At 42.5% G+C, this 15,124-nt stretch overlaps 1 protein-coding gene across 1 annotated transcript; it reads right to left on the minus strand.

Moving 5' to 3' along the window:
• Positions 1–604: 604 nt before the first annotated feature.
• Positions 605–11,972, minus strand: zmp:0000000662 (RING finger protein 145). Its single transcript, XM_034675635.1, has 11 exons — positions 11,692–11,972; positions 11,241–11,494; positions 9,442–9,550; positions 8,786–8,877; positions 7,237–7,478; positions 6,943–7,118; positions 6,714–6,854; positions 5,507–5,689; positions 5,276–5,423; positions 4,840–5,196; positions 605–1,872 (listed from the first exon to the last, which is right to left on the minus strand). The coding sequence occupies exons 2-11, from the start codon at positions 11,407–11,409 to the stop codon at positions 1,060–1,062; spliced, it is 2,430 nt and encodes an 809-aa protein (XP_034531526.1). The 5' UTR covers positions 11,410–11,494; positions 11,692–11,972; the 3' UTR covers positions 605–1,059.
• Positions 11,973–15,124: the final 3,152 nt, after the last annotated feature.

Below are 15,124 nucleotides of genomic sequence, written 5' to 3' on the forward strand. Positions count from 1 at the left end.
GTTGATAATGTCACGTTGTCTGGTCAGACACTTACCTCCTTGCTTTGGTTTCAGGCATTAAAATAAAACTATAGAAAGTGTTCATCTTGTTTGCTTTTTCAGGTCAGAGAGAAGCATCAGTATCAGATTAATCACCTCACAGCCGGCTGACTACTCATCACATACATTAAAATTGATGGTAATAGTTGACCTCTATAAAGCTACAGCATGTTATAAACATGAGCTTCTACTACTACAGGCTCTCTGATGGTAATTAAAGTGAAAAGTATCACCACACATTTCAGCCTGAGGATGTCCTGAAGCTACAGATATCTGGAGGTCACATTAGTCACCTCTTCAGTTCTATCCTTAAGAATCAGATCTCTGACAGCAGCTGAACTGCAGTGAAGTTATCATGGATATAAAATGCTCTCTAACAGGATCAGCATGTCAGCTCTGAAGTCTCATCTGGACTCTCTTAGCTGGAGGCTACAGAAGTACTGTTCTCTCTGTTTAGACTTCATTAACTCGGCGGCACAAACCCCCCTCACTGTGCACCTGTCAGGATTTTATTAACTTTAATTAATTTAGAAACTACAGTAAAAAAAAAAAAAAGGAGAGTACATGTACACAGCAGTAATTTAATACTGAGAGATGGAGTACAAAAGACTGATTCATGATTAACAACTGCTGAAGCTTTTCCTTTTTAGCACGCTGCTCTCACAGGAGGCGACACATGAAGACAAACGAGGAGAAGTAAATCAGACGACGTTAAGCTGCTCAAAGTAAACAGATTTACTCATGACCTGCTAGAATTTGGTATTAAGATCATTGCTTTAAAATAACACATAATTCATCTGGATCTTTTTCACATTATTCTCTTTACAGTTTTACAACAAAGGGCTCAACGTTTACCCGACACACCTCACTCTCCATGTTCAGTCCATGCTGTCTGAAGCACATTCATCACACTGTCTGCTTTAAGAAATGCTGCCGATTAACAGAGAGAAGGCAAATGTGTTAAACTCTCCATTGTGGAGAATCACCCTTCGAATCCTTCAAGGCACTGATGCAGGGCAGTCAGTCTCTGTGGTTTGTTTGTGCAGGAGGAGGAGGACAGTCTGTGGGGGGTCTGTGGGGGGGCAGTTTTAGCCTCTCTGAGCTGCTACTTCTACAAGTTAGTGAATCATCTGTGCAGTCTGAGTTTTCTTTACATGATCTCACAGATGTGTGGATATCATCGAGGCTCACATCAGACGCCTCAGCATTGTTTGAGTTAAGACAAATCCATGATTCAGGAGTCTCCTCACAGTCTTCATGTTTACCTTCACTGTTATGTGGCCCCATGGGGCTAGAAGTGACCCCGCAGGAGTCAGACTGACCCTCAGCTGTGTTCTCATTTCCAGCATGAGGAGTCAGCGGCGTTGGGGAGTCTTCACCTTGATTGTGCGTGTTGGGAGAAGTTTTATCTAATGGGGAATCTGAGGCAGGAGCTCCCGTGGAGGAGCAGCTTGTAGCTGGGCTCACAAATCCAACAAAGTCTCCACTGGAGCTGAAACGCAGACCCTGAACAGCTTCTCCCTGGGGTTCTCCTGGTTGGTCTTTATCTCCCGTCGTACAATCACCCTCCTCTTTGGCGGGATCAGGAGTTACAGCATCACCCTGCGTCTCAGTGCTGGGGTCCAGGTTCTGATCTTGCTCTGGTGCTGCTGGCTCTGGCTCTGCTTCCCTCTGAGTTTGTGCAGCCGGAGCGTCTTCTGAAGCTGGACCTGGCGAGGTGGGTCGGACCGTTTGGTGGCACATGGGGCAGGTCTCCTGCACGTACAGCCACTTGCGAAGGCAGTTGCCGTGGAAGAAATGTCCACAGTATGTGATGACAGCTGAGCTCATCTCCTGTGACGAGAGACAGAGAGACATATTTGACTTGGAACGACACTTAGAGAGTGTTTGCTTAATGCTGTTGAAGAAGAAGTTACATGTCTTAAATAAACTGGATGAGTGTTAAATAAACTGGACGAGTGTTACTGGGTGACTTCACAGTGTAAGGTGTCTTTCTTTATGCCCACAAGTCTGAACAAGTAAAACAATCCTTAACAAGCCAAACTACGAAGCCATTTAACTGTAAATATTCAAATCAGCATGTAATGGTTTGAGGGTAAATGTGACGGTTCTCTTTTTTCTCTAAGCCTTCTTTTAGAAGAAGTTTAGAGGATCTGTTGACAGTTTTTGGAGTCCTCACTGGCTGCACAAAGAGCAACTAAAATCTATCTGAAGAGGGAAATCTTAACCGGATTAGATCGGTCATATTTTATTGTTTTATAGTCTTGGAAAGGTGGGGTTGTGGGGCGCCGGTTGCCGTAGTGTTTTAGATGTGTGCCTCAAACAGAAGACATGATCCTCTTCGCAGCTACAGCCCTTTTCTGCATCTCTTCCCTCACTCTCTGCTCCCCACATTTAATAATAATAATAATATTAAATTTTCTTTATAAAGTGCTTTTCTGAATACTCAAAGACGCTGCACTGAGGATAAAAAACATCATATAAAACAACAGAGTAATACAAACATGAATGAAAAGCATAAAATACATTTAAAAGTAGTTCTAAGTAAAGTGGACCGGTTGGGGGCGCGGACTTAGCCTAATGGTTAAGTTGCATCCATGGGTTTGAATCCAGCCTGCGGCCTCTCTCCTGAGTCATTCCCCCAATCTCTCCCAGTTCCCTACACTATCCACTGTCCCCTCCTCTATAAAATAAAGGTGTAAAAGCCCCAAAATATGACTTAAAACAAAAAAAGAAAGTGGACAGGTTGGGGCAGTTTCAAATGTTTAGTGGTAAGGCGTTCCAGAGGGTGGGGGGGGGCAGAGAAAGCTCTGTCCCCCAGGTTTGGTGCTTGGTGTCAGATGGTAGGGAGAGGAGGTGGGCATTGGAGGATCAGAGGTTATGGGAGGGGGGTGTGGTGGTGGAGCAGGACAGTGAGGTAGGAGGGGGCCTGGTGATGGAGGAGGATTTTATAATGTATGTGCTGTCTGATAGGGAGCCAGTGGAGGTTTTGGAAGACAGGGGTGATGTGGTAACGGGTGTTGGTGCGGGTGAGCAGAGTTCTGGATCTATTGTAGTTTGTTGAGTTGTTTTGAAGGAAGGCCGTAGAGGATGTTATTGCAGTAATCAAGTCTGGGAGGGATAAAGGCGTGGATCAGGGTTTCGGCGGTGGAGAAGGAGAGAGATGGACGGAGACGGGCGATATTTGTCTGGTGGAGGAAGGCGGTTTTGGTGATGTGGTTCATGTGATGTTCCAGAGTGAGATGGGAGTCAAATATAATACCGAGGTTGTGAACATGTGAGGACGGAGTGAGGGAAGCATTGTCGATGGAGAGGTTGAAGTTGGATTTGGGGCCGATGATTAAGAGGTCAGATTTTTCCTGTCTCTCTTCAGCTGTCCTCTTTAATAAAAGGTAAAAGATTCTTATTCATATTTCTCTCTTTCTTAAAGTCTCATTTCAAAAAAGAAAAGTTGTCCTGTCTTATAATCAGGGTCGTCTTCTTCGTGGTCCTTTAAGGTCTGAAGTGACTTGATATGTGACAGTTCAGCTGCTCACACGAGGCAGACTGACTGTGAACACTGTGACAAACAGGACAGTGAATATGTAATACCTCACACTGTGTGTACCTTTAAGTTATGCTGTTCCTGTTTTTCCAGTTTCCCTCTTCGTTGGCCTTCAGCCACAGTTTTTGTTAAAACCTGTTTGTGCCTGTCCTTGATGATGATCGTTGGTTTGTTATTAAAAGAAGAAGCTGAAGACGATCGTAATAAAAACAGAGGAAGGGTTTTAAACAGATGTGATGTTTTGGATGCTCTCTGACATTTTGAGCAGGTGCTTTAAAGTTAGAGAAGCCCTGAAGTTGGTGAATCGGTTCGTGGCTCTGCTTTGCGTACACTGTCAGCTGACAGAAATAACTATCATGCCAGAGATGTGTCGGGCCGCTCAGGAGCAGAAGATAGGGCGTTATCATCTCTTGGTCCCCTCTGAACTCGGCACGGCGAAGGACGTGAGATCAGGAGGAAACTCAGCCTGACTTCAATCAGTGGTCAAATCAAAAACCGTTTGAGAATGGGCGACAATTCCCAGAGTTTACACCCGAGCTAATAAATATAATTGATTGGACTTGTATAGCACTTTTCTGGGTACTCAACAGAACAAAGACAGAGGGGGGGGCGGGAGGAGAGGTCATGTGTTGTGGTCTTTTTTTGAACAGGAAGGTCTTGAGGTGGTTTTTAAACGAGTGAAGAGAGTCAGAGTTTTGGATGTTTGGAGGGAGAGAGTTCCAGAGAGTCGGGACAGTGATGGCGAAGACTCTGCCCCCCAAGGTGCTTGGACTTGGTGTTAGGGGACAGCAGATCTAAGGCGGCGAGATGGGGGGTGGCGTTTGAGGAGGTCGGTCAGGTATGAGGGGGCAAGGTTATTGGAGCCAGTGGAGGTGCTGAAGGATGGAGCAGGAGTGGGTGAGTAGCTGGGGCAGCTGAGTTCTGGACATGTTGGAGTTTTTGGAGGTCAGTGGAGGGAAGGCCGTAAAGGATGCCGTTGCAGTAGACTAGTCTGAAGGTTATAAAGGCGTGGAGGAGGAGAGAGAGGATCTGAGCTAAGACTTTTGATTGGTCCTGCTGGTTTGGAATATATAACTTCATTCAGTGGACAGCTACACTTCACTAAAGCAGATCTAAAGTTAAGATAGGCGATGAGATGATACTGTAAACCCTCACATCTCTGTAGTTCTCTTCTGTTATGGATTTGTGATGTTGGGTCTCCAGATGTGGCAGTGTGTGATGTGGTTTCCCTGCAGCTCTGTGACGGCGTGACTCACCTGGAAGCAGATGGAGCAGACGTCGTTGTGTTGCCTCAGCTGCTGCTCCGTGGCTCTGGGGAGCGAGTTGATCTTCTTCGCCGCCTCCTGCCTGAGCAAGAAGCTCCTCCAGCCGGACTGAGCTCGCAGCCAAACGTTGAAGTAAGAGTGGATGATGATGACCGAGGCGCCCATCCAGCTCCACTCCCCGAACAGGGACTCCCAGGTGCCGTACGCCACCACGCAGAGCGCCACCACGAACTCCAGCACCCGGCTGACGGCGTTCACCCAGTAGATGACCTCGTCCAGGCTCTCGATGGGGTCGCTGCGGAACAGCTCCACCATGAAGAGCGAGTAGATCAGCATGGTGCCTGTGACCTGGGAGAACATCACACAGATGACATCAAATATCATAAACAGAGAGGAAGAGATCAGAGTCACAAAGTCAGATTCATACCTGAAGGGAAGTCAGCATGCAGCTGGACACAAGTATGAGCAGCCAGAAGTCCATGTGGAAGAACTGAGAGATCTTATAAGCCATGAAGACGGGGAAAACCAGCAGAAGCAGACACATGCTGAGGCCGCGGAAGTGTTTCCACAGACTCCTGGAGGAAGAACAGAAAACACAGAGATGAAGAAACTGAAGCCAAATCAGCTCAAGAATTTAACTTCCTCTTCGGGTTGGTACCTGTTCCGTGAAGCACCCAGCGCCAGAATCACCGGGTCTGTTATTTCGATCATGGACTGCAGGGTCGAAGTCACCACGATGAAGAGGATGATGCTGAGGAGGAAGGTGCGCTGCAGAGCCTGCATGTCTAAGAGGCCCGTCTGGAGAGCGAGGAGGAGCAGCGTGACGCCTTCGGTTACACCTCTGAGGACGAGGAGGAAACAGTTAGAGACGTACAGTGGATGTTCGATGCACCGATCATTTCTGACTCTTACAGCTGAACTTTTACAGAAACAAAGATGAAGAAAAATCTCTTTATATGAGTCAATAAGAATCATATCTGTTTTCTCCCATTACCAGAATATTTGTCTTTTATTCCCCTTAATCAAACTTCAATCTAGTGGCTAATTATGAAGTTACATATTCAATCTGACCGGTTATCAATCAGTAAGTCATTTCCAAGTGTAAATAAACTGTTGTCAATAAAACATCCTGTAAAAACACATCTACACGTCTGATTTCTTTCTAATAAGTGACCTCCATCTCTGAGCACAGCAACAAAACTACACGCTCTAATTCAAGTGCAGTGTTTGCTGCCACTATGAGACTTTGGCGCCCTCTAGTGGTGAGTAGAATCTAAAACTGGACACAAAAGGTCTCAAGCAAAATAAAAATCTTCATCTAGTTAAACTTCTGTAAGTAACATGGTGCGAGCAGAACCATCTCCAGCTCAGTGTGACAAAGACCAGGGAGCTGATTGTGGATCTGAGGAGGGGCAAGACACCAGTGGTGACCCCTGTTTCCATCCAGGGGGCCTGTGTGGACATTGTGGAGGACTGCAAGTACCTGGGGGTGTACTTGGACAAAAAAATGGACTGGGGCAGGAACACCGAAGCTGTCTACAAGAAGGGCCTGAGCTTCCTCTAGTCTCCTCAGCACTTAACTTCACATGGCACAGGGTATATTCCCCCCTTGAGTTGATGGAGACCAAAAACAGAGCTAAAAGTAAGTAAAAACTGGACTTCTATACCTTACAGAAAGAAAAACAACTCCAAAAGAATAGTAAAGACCCCTCATTACTCCTGCAGGTGTAAATGAGAATCTGTTTGCAAAAAAAAATTCAACTTGTAACCACTATTGTTCATCTAATGTCTTAAAAATGTGTTATTGTAGGTTTGCATGTGGAAAGAGGACCAACAGGAGTTAAATGTGATGCAAATGAACCCACCTGTGCATCACGTTCTCATTCTGCACAGCTGCATAACCTCCCAGGTAGAACTTGCATAGGTTCAGCAGTCCAAGAGCGAGATAGGACACCACGGAGGTCAGACCGAGGAGCGAATACGGCGTGGAACAACATTCAGAGACACTGCAGGGAGAGCACACAAAGAACAAAGCTGATTAAATCAAACTGAATACATCAGGTAACAGAACCACTGAGAGGATTCTCATCACACCTTGTGAGCAGGAAGAACAGGATTCCCTGATGGCCGGCTGAGGCGTTGGCGGACATGGCGTCTGAGCACAGCTGGACGACAAACAGAACGAACCAGAAGACGCTGAAGAGCACAGGGACGGCAAACTGGTTCCACAGAGAGATTCCCACAGCGAGGAGTCTGTACAGCTCGATCACCTGAGGGACAGGGAGCAGGTGAGAGGATGAGGAGAGAGGAAAGGGACAGGAAGTGAAAGGAAGAGGCAGATTCTCTCTTTAGGATATTCAGAACGAGGACGTCAGAGCGAGAGAGTACCTCCAGCTGCAGCAGCTCAGAGTAAGCAGCCCTTGCGAGTCGATATGGCAGGAAGAGATGTGAGAGGAGGAACACGGTGATTCCCACTCCGGTTAGGCCCATGGAGAAAGTGTTGACAGTTAACAGCATGGCGTGAGGGACAGCGCAGAGTCTGGCCAGCAGGGGGAGCATGTGAGCAGAGAACAGCCACACCTTTCTGGTCTTCATCAGGAAGGCACACAGCGTGCTGAGGATGATCTGACCTGGACAGAAAGTGACGAGTGAGGAGAGTCGATTCATAGAAGCTGTGATCACAATGATGACTGATAGCTTCATTAACATACAAATGTCTGAGGAGTCTTTGGATTCAGCAGTAAGTTTAGGTTGTAACAGATTCCTCATTGATAGATAACTTGCTAAGGAAGCTTTGGGGGACATGTATTTGTGTTTCAGGTGGACTGGTGTGTTCCAGTACACAGTGCTGCCACCTCTAAAGTCAACCCCGGGACTTCTTATCTGCTCTCAGAACCCTTTCCTCTCCTCTCAATAGTACAGTTTCTCTCAGCAATCCATAACACTGCCTAAAATACATTACCCATGGCGTACTATGTGATGCTTGTGTCCTTTTGTGGTCGTTACATGATGCTCACGAGTCTGGAGAGTAATGTCAGAATAATGCAAACTCACAGATCTCTACAGTGTTGGTTAAAAGAGGAAAATCTAAGGATGAAGAAGATGACAACGATGATGACTCCAAAAGGACTTACACTCAACTCAACTCTTTGAAAGCAGTGGCTTTTTAGTAATGCATGATACATATTTTAAATGTATTCATATTCCAAATCTCCTCCTCGTTTTTCTTTCTCAGCATTAACCCTTTATAAACACTCTTTCCAGTGTTTCTCTTGCAGCTTATTAGGAACACAAACATGAGAACATTAAGCCTCTTTATTGAGGTATTTGATTCACAGACACAGTGGTGTGCCTGTCAACTTGGTGTTTAGTCAAACGCTGTTCAAGTCTGCCGATCATACGATGATTTTTAAAGTCTAGAAAAGCTTGAGTCTGAAAAAACTCCAAACATTATTGTTGTTTGTGTATCTAAAAAAATATACAAGGTGTTATAATACTTCCAGGAAAGGTCTTTTACTTTTATCTAAAAAGGAAAAAAAAAATTGTATTTCTCTATCGCTTGTCCAAAACAAGAACGTCTCATCCTGGATCTTTTTGTAAACACTGTCGAGGTTGAATTCGGTTTCAGGAGGATTAATGAGAGAGATCACAAGGACCCACAGAGGACTGCAGAAAATGAGAAAATTAAAACATGGAGCTGAGCTGTGAGAAAAAGGAAGGATAGTAAATCTTTCGTCATCAGAAATTTCAGAATGAGACGATGTTGTTCAACTATAAGTTTGGATAATAAAAATAAAGGAAGGAGGATATGTGAGGGGGATTAGGTGCAGCATATTTGTGGTGATGTTCTTTAAAATGCATCTTTCTTGGAGCCTTTGAGCTCATAAGTTTGAACCTGTATGCAGAGCAAGTACGTTATTTTGATTTCAGGACTCACTCGTCATCGCGGAGACAAATCTGTTGAAGGCCAGAGAGTCGAGGTACACCGCTCCCTCGTAACCGTACTGAAGCTCCTCTCGAATGTAATCCCTGAAAAATAAACAGCAACACAAAAAATCACATCTTCTAAAAAGGAAACTGGTTTGGACTTGTCTAACAGAAAATAGAATGAAGTTTAAGGAGAATAATAAACCTGTGAAATGCTCATTCATTGAGTACTTGCACAGACTTTATCTCACATAAGTCAAATATTTCTGAGGTTAACAGTAATAAACAAAAAGTCCACATCATGTTCAACACCTGATTGTTCTTAGTTTGACATTTAATCATTCATGATAATCCAGGTTTTATCTCTTCATAGTAATCTTGTCATTCGGCTCGAGGCCTGCAGAGAAAACCGGTTGTTTTTCTCAGGTTACAACACAAACAAGAAAGCATCTGATGGGAAAACAACAGAGGCCTCGAAACCCGATCCACGACTCCGGCTCCTAAAATTAAACATCATCCTGATGAACAATGGAAACTCTGAGGGAGAGACGCTGAGGATTCCCGGGTGAGGAAACTGATCTAGACTCAATAAATCAGAGAAGTGCAGCGGCAGCAGAAGGGAGAAGTAGTAAGAGCAGTAATAGTGTAAGAAGAGGAGTGTCTCACTTGGAAATCTGATGCCCCATGTAGAGGAGAAGGGCAGTGAGGATGTGGAGGTAGAGCGTCACAATGTGTCTCAATGGCAGAACAAGCACCACCACGTTTATCAGATGACCTGCAGGGCGAATCAGACGGATCGTCATGCTTCCTGTATGAGAGACAGCTGAGGGGGAAGACTGTAAACAACAAACTCATGTGTCATCAGGTTGGAGGGATTCTGACTCTGTTTTGATCTTTAATCTTGTCTGCCTGACTCAGCTACCAAAACATCACAAAGACACAAAAACACTCCTTCTGATTGTTTTTCTTTAAGCTGTGAAAAAGGCTTCAACAACGGATCAATGGGTTTCTTCATAAACTGTCACAAAATAGTTGATGTATTTGTCATAATGTCTCCTCTCTCTTCATCTCCCTCTATCCCTCTCTCCAACACGGTCTCAGCAGATGTGTGTCTAACATGAGTCTGGTCCTGCTGGAGGTTTCTGCCTGTTAAAGGAAGTTTGTCCTTGCCACTGTAACTTGCTAAATGCTGCAAAGTGCTCTGCTCATGGTGGATTAAGATGAGATCAGACTGAGTCCTGTCTGTAAGATGGGACTGGATCTTATCCTGTCTTGATGTTGGGTCTTTAATAATAATAGAGCATAGAGTACGGTCTAGACCTGATCTGTTTGGAAAGAGTCTTCAGGTAACGTTTGTTGTGATTTGGCGCTATATAAATAAAGAGAAACTGAGAGCAGGACATCTCCTGAATTTGGAGGCAAAGAAAAGACTGATTTAGTAGTTATTAAAAATGTTCCAAATCATCTTTCTGTTTAAACTTTTCAGCCCATGACCCCCAAAATAACGGTGCCAGACACTGGTGACCCCCACTGCTCTGATCACACAGTCCCAGGCCGATACAAATCCCTACAAAGACAATAGAACAGTGTATTCTTCTCGACTGGAATCAGCACAGACCCCCTACATTCAACCTGTTCAAACAAACTTTGAATGAAACCTTACGTCTGGAACAACGCACATAAACTCTGAAAAACAAGGTGGAGGTTTTCACAAGAATTTGGCAACCTCTGACATCCACCCAGCGTGGCTTGGACTCTGAGTACGAAAAAGACAATGTACTGTGTGACCATGGTTTATGTATTTGTACTTATTATCTATCCATGTGGTTTACAAGCTGGGGTTTTTTCTGTCTCTATTTTTCCCCTCTTCATTTGACTTTGCTCTCTTGTGTTTGTTTTTTGTCTTGTATGTTTATAAAATGTTGAAAATAAAAAGATAATAGAACAACAAAGAACACATCAGCCAAACTACCATCATGTTATTTTATAGAATGTTTAAAAAGGTTGGAGGTAGAATTTAAGTATTTGTAATATTTAGACTAATTATACTATTTTTTCACGACATAATTTTGTATATATTTTTACAATAATGGATCAAATATACAATTTCAAATTAGTTAAATTTTATTATTTTTAGGAAAGCATCTAGCGACCCCTCCATCACTGTGTGGCGACCCACACTTTGGGAACAACTGAAATAAATACTTTTTAGAAATGATAAAGCGTGTGAACCAATAAGGCAATATTAAGGTCCAAAGGCTTCAAAAATAGAGATTCATTTACAATAAAATGTACTTTTAAATTATTTTACAGAAGGTGTTTCAGTATAAAGAGAAACAGAAGTAAAATATTTGCATTTTTTAACATTTTAAGAAACTTTAATTGACTTTTTGATGCATCATTTGGAGTGAGTTGACTTCCCTGTGTTTTTGGACTCTGTTTATGTATCTATTGAACCTACTTACCCAGGTAGTACATGTTCCAGATGACATATTTGTATTTGAAGAGCAGGTCTTCATTCTTGGCCTTCAGGTGCTCTGTTAAACCTTCAATGTCACATTTATAGAGCAGGTCCAGCAGCAGGATGCTGGGCACCCTGAGGACCACGTTGGCCAGCTCTTCCAGACGAGGCATCTTCGAAACCAACTTTTCAGGGGTCTGAATGTGTGTCACATGCTGTTAGATTATCGGTTCACTCCTTGGCTCGTCTTCTTGTCATCTGGAGAAACACAAACACATGAAAACAGAGAAGAATGCACACTAACAGGCCGATATTCAGCCTGTAATTCATGCTTTAGTGTTAAATATGACACATAAATGAACATTAGAGAGGCATAAAGCTTTATAGTTGTTAAAATAACTTTATCACAGAGGTGTTTCTAAAGCTGGAGATCAAGCAGAGACAGTTTGACTCACTTTGCACAGTGACACTCATCACAGCCGCACAGACCTCTGCTAGCTCCCGTTAGCTGCTGGTTAGCTTCCTGAGCTCCCAGCATCATGTTTTTAAACTCTGCAGCCTGAATATTTAACTTTTACTGAAGCTTTAGATCCTCAGGGGGAGGAGAAGAGACCCGCCATTAAAACGAGTCATTAAAAGGCTCTAGTTAAACAGGGAGAAGAGGAAGAAGGAGACTTCAGGTGCAATGTTGTGATTCCGTTCGCTTGCGTTGCCATTTCCCGTGTATACGTCATGAGGAAATCAACCAATCAGATTCGCGGATTCTCGATTTCAAAATAAAAGCCGATTAAAAATTAACTAACTTCTAACTGCTGTGATTTTAATAACAGGAGTAATTACATTAAAATAGGGCTTGTGTTGATTGCATTAGATATCAAATGAAGAAGTTAAATTCTTACAATTTTTAATGTATTTATTTATTTTAACTATTTATATTCTTAATGTCAATTTGATGCTTTAAGTCATTTTAATTACACATATTTTATTGTTGTTGGTGTGCATTAGTCTCTATTTTAAAACCCATTTTTGTCTTTTAATATGTCTTGCCATTATTTTAATTACTTTGAATTGCATTTGATTTCTATGAAAGGTGCTATATAAATAAAGCTCGATTGATTAAGTAGAACATAGGTGAAAAATGATGAGTCAGTAGATCTCAACTCATTTGCAGGGGCTTGTCTCCAGGGCTGGTTATAGGTCCCATCACCCCCTTAAAAAATCAAGTTACCCACCCCATTTGCCACACATCCTTGTCTATGATTGGCTGATTAATTTCTCAGGGGCGGTGCTTTAGTCAATATCAATTTCTCCTGATGTGTGTCAACATATCGACTGTATAAAATACTGACAGTCTCAGTGTGGTCACCCTCTGGTTTTTGTAACTGAGTTTTAATGCACAAAAATGGTGGCCACCATAGTGGAAATGCTGTTCAACTTTCACTTGAACTAGAATACCTGCATGTCATTCAAGTCAGCCACACCCCCAATTATGCAAAACTATTAACCCTGATTTCTTCAAATGTAATGAGATAGAAAAAATTTCATCCACATCAGTGTGAGAAAGATAGATGAGCTATTCAGATCAAAATATCATCTTGTTCCAGGCTGTAACATGTTTATTTTTCCCCTTAAAATGGGCTTTTTTAGAATGGGGCTTTTGGAGATGACATCTAGTGGACACTTGAGGAACTGCAGTTTTAAAAACTCCCCACATTGGCTTCAGTTCTCAAGACTGGAGGTTGCAGCTTGGTACTTATAGGATAGGTAAGAGTAGATTCAGTCCATCAAAAAACCGCAACCTTCTTCTGCATGTACAGAGAGGACGCCGTTTCTCACATAGTTTTGTTTGAATCCACAAAAAAGCATCAACTTAAAGTGATTACTTTAACTCTTCTGAAACTTAAGACACTTCTTAACATGCATCCTGTAGTTGATCCCTAATAAAGCAAACTTAGCAAAGGATTTACAAACTTCTGCAGAATAAGAGCAGGTATTTTCCGCCCATTAACCATGACACATGCAGTTCTTCTTTTAAGTATTTACGAGACTTGTACAAGGGTGTTAAGTCTGACATCACCAAACTAAAGCGTGCTTCAAGTTGACAGTTTTGACACGGTCTGTTGCTTACATGTTGTTGTAGTTAAGTACACCTCATCCTGATATGTCATTACCTTACTCTGTCACACTGTACTGTGTGTGTTTTGAAAGGTACGGACACTAAAAATAGCTCTTAAAATCCCTCCATCATCTCTTTGTCAGCTGATTTTGAATTAAGAGCCTGACAGGAGACTCAGAGCTGAAGAGAAGATCATTAAAAGCTGCCACAGAGACTGACAGCATGAAACAGAGCCAAACCTGCAAACACAAACACACACCTCACTGTATGGACTGTTTGTGTTTACATGCACACACACCATCTGTGTACCCGTCACACACACAGCTCAGCCAGTGACTCCTTGTTTATTCTGATGTCGTCCTGCATTGCAACATGATTAATGTTACCAGATGTTGACAGCCAAGTGAGTAAAGTTCATGACATGGGGACTTAAACACAACACAGATGTGACGTTTGCTGACACTTCATAAATATGTGTTAATATGTGTGTTTGGATGAAGTGTAGACAAACAGGAGATGATGTGTCCCTTATGAGTGTGTGTGTCACACACCATTAAACATTATGAGCCTTCTGTTAGAGCCTGATTGATACCAGAGGACGAAGACACAGATTTGGCAGCTGGTTTAGTGAATCTTTGCCTGTTTTTGTGCACCAATTTGGCACCAACGTAAACACAAAGAGATGCTCAGAGGGTAAGTCATCGCCCCTCTCTCTTTCTCTCAATCTGTCCTATCTAATAAAGGCAAGACGCTCCAAAATAATATTTGAAAAACAAAATAAAAAACACATGTAAATACGATAAACAGATCCACATAAGACTGCTTAAAGCTCTAGTGGCTGCTATAAATCTCAGCTTCTCTATCCAGTCCAACACAAGACACAGATCCAAATAAATCAGCATTAATAGAGGATGCACAGAGAGGATGTTCTTTATATTATTTACACAGTTAAGGTACATTTTTAGGTCTTTGAATCAGGGACACCAGGAAGCTAGAGACATTCCTTCAGCTCTCTGTTTTCATGCACCCTTGAGGAGAACTAATCATTACTCTAAATCTTTTATCCCGTCTGCTCTCAGGCTTTTAAACTCAGACATTTTAAATAACATTGGTATGACAAAGTAGATCATATTGTCTTTTAATCTTTGTCTTATCTTACTGTTATTTATCACACTTCATATAAACTAAATTAACTTATTGCTGCCCTGCACAGACCCTCTGGTCTCATGTACAGACTTGTAGCATGTGTATATGATGGATGTGTTGTAAATGTTAATTGTTGTATGGTAAGCTATAATGAATTGCTCTTCTTGGGATCAATAAAGTTGTCTGAATCTGAATGCTGCTGAGTTACAGAGAACAAAAAGATGTTTCCTAAAGTCCAAATCTAATGGAGGTAGAAGACATGAATCATGGATCATGAACAATAAAGCTTGAGACTGAACTGGAACAGAACCAAAGAGGACTAAAGAGAACTGGGTTAAGTAACAGGAAAATGTTCAGTCCATGACAAAGAAATGACTGAGTCACTGAATGAATCATGAATTATTGCTCCAGCCAAAATATGCATAAAGCTTGATTTTATTCTTTAAGATCAACACAAACTTTAGAAATACTGATGACCCTGCTCCCCTGGTGTATTTTTCTTTCCCCTGACACTCACCCAAGACTTTTGACCTTATTTTCAAAACCTGTAATTAAAATAAAAACTTTCAGTCCTCAATGCTTTCCCTGTTTCTACCCCTCGAAGTCTTCTGCAAGAAGTCTCTAAG

The sequence above is a fragment of the Notolabrus celidotus genome, chromosome 22 (genome assembly GCF_009762535.1).
Source record: "Notolabrus celidotus isolate fNotCel1 chromosome 22, fNotCel1.pri, whole genome shotgun sequence".
Lineage (NCBI taxonomy): Eukaryota > Metazoa > Chordata > Actinopteri > Labriformes > Labridae > Notolabrus > Notolabrus celidotus.